At 35.4% G+C, this 9,468-nt stretch overlaps 1 protein-coding gene across 2 annotated transcripts in view; it reads left to right on the top strand.

The window, feature by feature from the left end:
* The first annotated feature begins 1,189 nt into the window (after nucleotides 1-1,189).
* LOC110379545 (uncharacterized protein) overlaps nucleotides 1,190-9,468 on the top strand; it is a 69,380-nt gene continuing 61,101 nt past the window's right edge. For both annotated transcript variants that reach the window (XM_064039839.1, XM_064039838.1), the window contains exons 1-2: nucleotides 1,190-1,402; nucleotides 7,331-7,387. In XM_064039839.1, the coding sequence (XP_063895909.1) occupies nucleotides 7,351-7,387 (37 nt within the window). In that variant the 5' untranslated portion in view covers nucleotides 1,190-1,402; nucleotides 7,331-7,350. The remainder of the gene's footprint in view (nucleotides 1,403-7,330; nucleotides 7,388-9,468) is intronic.

The following is a 9,468-nucleotide window of genomic DNA, read 5'->3' as shown; positions in this document are numbered from 1 at the left end:
ATCTTACCACGGGACGCGAGTAAATTCGATGTTGGAAGCTAGTTGAGACTAAACTTCTCTGCAAGGCGAGTAATAGGAATTAGGCTACAAATTACAGTATCTATTGGGAAAGTCTTTTTGGAAGGCGATTAAAAGAAGAAAATAACTGTTGTAGTGTGTTGAGCATTAAAGTACTCTTGGTGCAGTGGGTGAGCAATTGAACGTAGTTCGCTTCTCGTGCGAAACAAATGCCGGTAGTATATTTATAGGTATACCTTCAGTTAAATGGAATCTAGGTAAAAAAAAAAACTCTACAACTACTTATAATATTTAATCCCTCAGCGTTCCTAGATTAACAGAATTAAATTCACACCATTCATCACAAATCTTAATCAAAAACAACTTTACACCCATCAAGAACCCCAATTAAGGTAAAACAAATGAATTCTCACTCTTAAATCATGGATCGTAAACGCGAACAAAATGAAAAGTTTAATTTTTAATAACACACAGTTCGTGAGGGAGTGAGCAAGCTATTCCCAGCATCCCAGGCGTCGTTATACCAAGATACGAGGGTGTCATGGAGGCTGCATATAATATAAATGCAATAACGTCATCTCTGCTGCATTTTTCATTGGGATAGCATCAAAATTCAGTGAACGCATTCGTCCTAGTGTGAGTTGCGAGACTCGATGCCTGTCGATCCGACTGCCGTCGAAGTACCCCGAACCGTTGTGGTGTTGCCAGCTGCGAGGAGTTTGCTTTGATGTGGGGTATCTGGAAATAATATTGGTGGTTTTTTAATCCAGGTGAAATTAATATTAGATGGTTTTAATGCTACTGTTTTTGTATATGCAATATGCATGTGAGATGAACTTTAGATAAAAAAAAATGTTGCAATTAATAGTGTCTTTTTTTGTAATAGTGAGTACAAGAATATTTGTAAAATCAAATACTGACAAAAGTTATGTGCAGGCTCCATACATATACAGATATTCCAACATTAAGACCCTTCATCTAAAACTGCAAACAAATCCATCAAAACTCCCATCGCATTACAAATTAAGTACCAGCACTTTTCTAAGCAATTTCCTTACATATCCAAGTCTTTTATACGAAACACTAATAAGCTTTTTCAATGAAAATTCCCGACCACTTACTCGCATTGTCGGGGAATTTAATTTCAATTGTATTGGCTGGCAGCCCCGGGCCCAGTCGGGCGCCAGTTAGTCCTTACGCGCCGACGCTACCGCTCGCTTCCGCCCCACAAATTCACTTCACACATGTGAACTTTTTTATAAAATAGTGCTGTGCTACACAGTTCAAACAATCACCTTTATTTGACAGAACTTTTTTTTAATTTTGTGTGCATGATAATGGGTTGCTACGGACTCGGCCGACGAAGCGTATAGACCCCAAAAAGGTTCGTACCTCACGTTCTATAAAGAATTGTTTGACGTAAATATATTATGTTCGCGTTACTTTAATATAATGAGAATTTTTGTAGACGCTTTGCTTTAGTTTTTTTTCTTTTTATTGGCTTTTAATTAAATTCTTTTACGAACGAATGAGCTTATTATGAGTAAGTATAATAGCTTTTATTGGAGCAGGTTTTAAATATTTTAATGAGTGTTCTGTTATTCAAACTTCTGTATTGTAGATTACATTTCTTTTTAATGTAGGCAATTATTAAATTAAAAGAACTGGTTTTGCTTATCAAATATTTATTGACGTACGTACATCTATACGATTATGTACAAGAAAAAACATTATTAAATAGATTCTTGGATACATTATTTAAAAGTTTACCAACAATTAAAATGATTATTTATTTAATAATTCAGGCATTCAGTAATTTTTTATTTAATAAATAACACTTATGTAATAGTTATTATATACATTTGAATATAAAAATAACTAAACGCTTACTGGCAAATTATTCTTTTTTATATTTTCTAATTTATGTAAAAGTAGGCGTGTACCTATCAAAGAATTTTAATAATTATGCATCTAAAATATTCACAAACAATTAATTATGCTGCAACATATTACTTACCTATTTAATGAGCCATCCAAATTTGCTATAATTATTAATAAAAGAAAATGATTAAACACTAAAGGTCATTAAACATAAAAGGTTACAAGTATGTCACGAAAGCAGGTCAGTCCGCGGCTAATGTACTCTTATATTGATATCGCAAAAATCAATGTTATAAAGGGTGATTTTTTTGCTGGTATCTTTTTGGCAACACTGTTTTTGGTAGATCACGCGTGAATCGTGTCTTGTGTCATTGTGAAACTTGTTCAGTATGGTCTATAATTTAACCATGAATCAACTTACGAACGAACAACGCTTGCAAATTATTGAATTTTACTATCAAAGACGACAATGGCCGAAACGTTACTGTGAATGGCGGGCGTTACCGTGTGATAATTGGCGATTTTTTTTTGTCCAAAATGGAAGAATTGGACATGCCTGACATGTGGTACCAACAAGACGGTGCCACATGCCACACGGCACGCGAAACAATGGCCTAATTGAGAGCAGGCTTCGGTGAACAGTTTAACTCAAGTTTTGGGCTCGTCAATTGGCCGCCTAGATCGTGTGATCTAACGCCTTTGGACTATTTCTTGTGGAGCCAGCAACGATTGCCGCACTGGGAGCCAATATTGAAGCATTTATTCGTAATATACCGGCTGATATGTTGGAGAGAGTGCCGAAATTGGGCCTTGCGAATGGGCCATCTAAACCGGAGCCGCGGCCAGCATTTTCATGAAATCATCTTCAAAAATTAAATTATATTGATCGTTCCATCGATTCCAATAAATATTTCATCAAATTTTTCAAGTTTTTTGTGCTTTTTTTGAAAATCAAATCCTATACCTCTTAAAAAATCACCCGTTATAAATTAAATATAATAAAAGAATGAAATAAATATTAATAAAGAAGATGTATAAAATACATTTTAAATCAATATTCGTTTAATCTCTTTTTTGGTTTATAGAATTACTGTATTGATTTGGATAAAATTACATGTAGCCGTACAGATTCTCACTTACAAATTGAAGATATTAGTAATTTTCATAAATTATACGTAATATCACGGTACTACTGAAAGAACTTTTCATTCTATTGTCCCATCACTTAAGTCCTTCGGTTTGCGGTGGGACGAACCACAGCGTTGATTATGGTCAGCACAATTATGTTGCAGCATAATAATATGGAAATATACCTATTGTCGGACAAACATATTTCATGGTATACATACATATAGTCTACATGACATGTAACTTTTATCATTTGTAAAAAGACGCGGTTCAATGGATATGTTATCCTCCAATAGTCTTATGTTAACCATGCCGAGGTCGGATTTCAGTTAAACTGGATATTCCATTTAGTTAGGTGACTGTCGACATTATCTGACCTCTACGACCCAGTTACTGAATACACTCCTTGGTGTAACTGGTTATCAGACTTTCTAGTTGTATGAAATAAGTTAATTTATGTAAGAATCTTACGGTTTCACCCGCGCCCTGAAGGAATTACTTCCTCAAAAATTATAGCCATATGACCAGTAAACCCTCAGAAATAACAGCCTCAGTAATCTCTAAATAAAATAAAATTCATTTCTTAGATCAGGTATTGACTAAACAGATTCAAAATAAACTATCGGCCGATACCTCAGTTTTGTAGTCTGCGGTCCTTAAACAAAACACAGTTTCATTTTGGTAAAATTAATTTTCAAAATTAATTGCGTAGATCAGGTAGCGGCTGGCTAAAAACATTGATTGGATTTAAGATACCCTCAAACTAAACTAAAAACTGATAGTTTAGTTTTAGTTAGTCTGCGCCTTAAACGAAACATGAAAGGGGTTTCAAAGCACCTTTACCTACAGACACTCTATCAACCGAAGTAAGCACAGCTAAACAATACCTCATTGCCTAATCAGTGCTAGATAACTACATTGCAAACTAAAAACGTTATTTATTTTAAGATTAGCTTTGATTATGTTTGGAATTCTTGCTGCTGACTGCAGTTGCTGTCGAATATCTCACATCTGACATCAGTATCGATATCGGCAGTCGCTGTCAGATAGCGATGTCAGATGTAAGACATCTGACGGTTTCATGTAAATACATACAAACTAGTCGTTACGGGTAGTCAGAAGCCAGTAAGTCTGACACCAATCTATCCAAGGGGTATTGGGTTGCCCGGGTAACTGGATTGAGGAGGTCAGATAGGCAGTCGCTCCTTGTAAAACACTGGTACTCAGCTGAATCCGGATAGACTGGAAGCCGACCCCAACATAGTTGGGAAAGCGCTCGGGAGATGATGATGAGCGGGGCCCAGCAGGGCCAAGGCCTGCCGGGGCTGCGGGTTGTTCGAAAGAGATACCGCGGCCCTGGCACATAAAAGGCCTATGACGGAACACGACGGTTTTTAGTCAGTAAGAGTCTGACACTCCCTCACTGCTGCTAACCCAAACTTCGTGCAGTTGAGGCAGTTGCAGTCGGCAGCTAGCATTCAAAACTTACCTTTACGATGGGATTGGCGTGAATTATGTCCAAAAGACCCATAAAATAAAGATAAAAACTCTTAAAATACACTATACACAGGTAACACAATAATTAAATATATGGTTTAGTGATAATTGAGCGCGATTGTCTCGGAGCGAGCTCATTACGCGTAAAATTAACTGAATTAAGTCGGTTCAATCTCTGCGGGGAGTGGGAGGGGGAGGGGGGGTCAGGGTGTCGCGGGGCATTGATTATCATTGCTCGTGTGGTCTATGGGGTCTGTCAATTATGGTGATTTTTGTTATGGTTAATTTATCTACACTAATTTATTAAAGACGAAATATTTTTCTGTTTTTTGTTTGTACCCTAAATGCTTCAAAGCTACCAAACTGATTCGAAAAATTTTCTCACTGTTGACAAAACTACACTCTTCCCGAGTAACATAGGTTATTTATATTTTATCCCAGTTCGGGCAGTAGTTCTCACGGGATGTGTGTGAAATCGCAGGAAAAAACCTAGAAGTTAATATGACACGGCGAGTTTTTGTTTCGTTAAATCACCGTTGAGTCATTACCGATAACCTCTATGTAAATAAAAACATCATATTACTTCAGATTTTATTGACTTACCGAGTCTATATAATATACTAGCTGTTGCCCGCAACTTCGTCTGCGTGGGCAATATAGAATCGTCAAAATACTACTTATCCCGTGGGAGCATTCTTTCACGTGACAGTATAATTAGGATTAGCAATTAGCAGTCGCATTACGTACTGATAGGTTCAAACTAATACATTTTACATCCTTCATCATCCCTTATTTTATCACCCGTGGGGGTTGAATGGGGGTTGAATTAATCAAAATCGTATTTAAGCGAACGTCATCATAAAATTCTGATTCGTCATCAGGACTTCGTCATAAAATCTAAGAAGATGTATACAAACTTTCATCCCCTATTTTATCCCCTTAGGGATGGAATTTATCAAAATCCTTTCTTAAGGGTTGCCTATGCCATAGTAGTTTTATGCATGCAAAGTCTCAGTCCGATCGGTTTAAAATTGACAAAGTTTCATACAAACTTTCATCCCCTATTTTATCCCCTTGGGGGTAGAATTGATCAAAATCCTTTCTTAGCGGATGCCTACGTCATAACATCTACCTGCATGCCAAATTTCAGCCCGATCCGTCCAGTGGTTTCAGCTGTGCGTTGATAGATCACTATGTCAGTCAGTCAGTCAGTCACCTTTGAGTTTTATATATTTAGATCTATCTATCCAAGATAGGATAATGATTTGAAGTCACAGAAATAGGTATCAAGTGACATTACTCAACGTAAGGTACTATTAACATATTTAATGACAAAGCTTTACAAGTAAATTACCTCACTCAATTGTATACACAACGTGAGACGTTGCTTTTCTTCAAAATAAACGTAAAATATTATTAAATATTGTACTAAGGTATGTTGTTTTCTCTCCAAGTTCACAGTCACACATAATGTTTATTTGGCACGAATACGTTCAAAGCTTCGCCGCCCCTGATCGTCTGTCTAACTACATAATATATGTAACGTGAATTATTTGCCCACCAACTAAGAGGGATTTTCGTGTAAATACGGATAAAAGGATTGATACTGTCGTTTTGTTTTGCTTAATAGTGATACATTTTGTACACTTTTCTTACAGTAAATATCCTCAAATTTATATAAAAGTATTTTCGAAGCCTTTTCATCAAATAAATTACATGAGCGTTGCTCATAAATTCATCTATACGAAAAATACTCGCGTAAAATCAATTGCTACGCGCTGGCTACGTTAGCGCTACGACCGTGCTACGCGGCGTAGCGCGACCGTAGCCCAATCGAGTAGAAAGAATGGGGGGAGATAAAATATATGGAGGTTGTAACATCAGACAGGGTAAAATGGGGGACGCTATTACACGACAATCCCCTTCATTATGCCAACATTTACCCTTTTGTTTTGTTACTGGGCGAAAATAACAAAAAAATACGCTCTAATTTATTTAATTCTACGTGCTGTTGTGGGAAAATTTGGGAAATGAAATTAATATAATTTACAGAGTGCTTTGTTGGTAGCTTTTTGTATTGGGTCGGTATTTTTTAATGGGTATTCATTTTCAAGTTTTTTCACTGATGCGGAATAATTTAATTTTTTTAACGGAGTTACTTATTATGATCAGAGGGACTATATATGTAACTTAAACATAAGTTATTATTAATGCGTGTTGACGTAACCGAGGACTGTATTAATTCTCTAGGCAATAAATAATTGGTTTGTGACCTTACAGAATGCAGACGACGCGCGTTCAATGCACCCCTGTAATAATATTTATCGTGCCAACCAAAATATTTTACATGAGGGTGCAGCCATAAATTACGTAAAAAGATTAAGTGAATGAAATCACTTGCTGCTTTCAAACGTAATATTTTAATCAAAACATATTTTTGAATTAAACTTTTTAGTTTTCAATGAAGCGAGTAATATCAACTTTGTTTTGTAAGCCGATTCATATTCTGATTTGATTAGGTTTATTAAATTGTGAATTTAAATGAATGATCAATAGCTCTCAATTATATTTCAAGGCACGAAGTAGTTCAGTGCGGTTAGCTTTCGTTTGAGTTGTAGACTCTCAGACTTTACAAAATAGGATTCATACACATTTGACTGTGACATAAAATACAGAGTGTAAATATATTTTAGTATAGATTTCAGACTATTTTTGAGTGTCAGATTCTATGCCAATTCTACTAAACTATATTGCAGAGCGCCTCATCCTGCTTGGGACTATTTTGAAAGAATATGTTTGGTTTCAGGTCCACGATCGCTGAGCACAATGTTTTCCTTATGCCGACGCTACAAAGATGATCATGGTGAGTTATATTAACATTTATAAATACCTAAAAAAATATATGTAAGTAAGTGATACCTCCACCTCTTCCTTGATTAATTATTTTTCAAAGTTTGACACACTTACCTTGAAACACTCAAATGCGACTCAACTTAAAGTAAATTACTGAAAAGTGTTTCTGCAGCAATTTTAGTAAGTGTGGATAATATATATTTGAGCAGTCCTTAAAATTGTGTAACGTTTCAGTAGTAGACCGTAGACTACCAATAAAATAAACTCTTTTGCAAAAAAAACGGGCACCTATGCGAAATCTTAGTTTTAAGGACTTTACGTGTATTTCAAAGGGTTTTAATGATTGTAGTATGTTTCTAGCATCAAAAGAGTTAGCCGAGCATGCGTGAGAGTGTATTCTAAATTTGAATTTTGTACAATTGCTAAGAAATTGGTTAAACCTTGTTTTGGACTAATTGCTGGCAGAAAGTTCGTCGGTGTTTAGAAAAGTTTTTGAAGTGATTTTCAGGAAAATGATAATGCAGTTTTAATTAATGATTAATGTACTTTTTTGTTAGATCAAAAAATTTTTGAAAAACTATGCGTATCTGATAAAATTTTCACCTGCTCTAAATGGGCTATACTGATGATTGATGGCAGTGTTAAGAGTTTCGGTATTTTAGTGTAAAGCGTTCTATTGTTTAGATATTGTAACCACGTGTTTTAAAATATCGCTTTTTCATAAATAAACACTATTTAGAAGAGTATCAGTACCTTTTGCTGCGACAAAACAAAATTAAAGTAAGCAGTGCCGATCACAAACCGTCTCCTATCGGACTTTGACATTTTTAAAAGTCTTGAAATTCTACAAAATACAGAAAATAGCGCATTGACTGTGAGCACGAGGTCTTAAGGTCTCGTAATTACTGATTTTTAAACAACCTCGTCTCTTGGGAAACTCCGTAGACCTCTGAAGATCTATGAGTCAGAGCGTTCAAATAGCGTGTTTTCATCCCACGGATATTTTATTAAATAAACTTGCCTAAACCGAGATTTTCTGGCATCTGCAGCACTTTCCTGCTTAAATCATAACAATAATTGGCTAGCTGCTCATTTCTTAAGAAACATACGTTTGGCCAATAATTTTGAATTCTTGACTCCCTTTCAGCTAAATCGTTGTTTAGTAACCCGATACCTATGGAGTTATCGAGAGCTTCAACGAGGCAATAATTTGACTTTTTAGATAGCTTTAACCCTCCTCATCATTTTTCATGTGGTTAATTTTAACATTTATCACAAAATTTGGTATTTTTTAAATGTCAAAGTCCGATAGGAGACGTATTGTGACTGCTTACTTTAATTTTGTTTTGTCGCAGCCAAAGGTACTGATACTCTTCTAAATAGTGTTTATTTATGAAAAAGCGATATTTTAAAACACGTGGGTACAATATCTAAACAATAGAACGCTTTACACTAAAATATCGAAACTCTTAACATTGCCATCAATCATCAGTATAGCCCATTTAGAGCAGGTGAAAATTTTATCAGATACGCATAGTTTTTCAAAAATTTTTTGATCTAACAAAGAATTACATTAATCATTAATTAAAACTGCATTATCATTTTCCTGAAAATCACTTCAAAAACTTTTCAAAGCACCGACGAACTTTCTGCCAGCAATTAGTCCAAAACAAGGTTTAACCAATTTCTTAGCAATTGTACAAAATTCAAATTTAGAATACACTCTCACGCATGCTCGGCTAACTCTTTTGATGCTAGAAACATACTACAATCATTAAAACCATTTGAAATACACGTAAAGTCCTTAAAACTAAGATTTCGCATAGGTGCCCGTTTTTTTTGCAAAAGAGTGTATTTATCCCACAAGTAACATTTGAAAATCATTTTTCTGGAGTCAAGAATCTAATTTCAGACCAATCCTAAGCGTTTGCACTTGCAATCACTCCGACGAAGCAGTCAAATTATATATTTATTTGCGCGAAATCTAGAACAAGACCTGGTATTTTCTAAACCAGTGCTTCTCAAACTTTCATGAACCCATAGGGTTCATTGAGCAACACTTGAAATTGGTTTAAGGAAAGTAAATACCTT

This window comes from Helicoverpa armigera, chromosome 20 (assembly GCF_030705265.1).
Source record: "Helicoverpa armigera isolate CAAS_96S chromosome 20, ASM3070526v1, whole genome shotgun sequence".
Lineage (NCBI taxonomy): Eukaryota > Metazoa > Arthropoda > Insecta > Lepidoptera > Noctuidae > Helicoverpa > Helicoverpa armigera.
The sequence above is the reverse complement of the archived record's forward strand: the minus strand, read 5'-3'. Positions and strand labels throughout refer to the sequence as shown.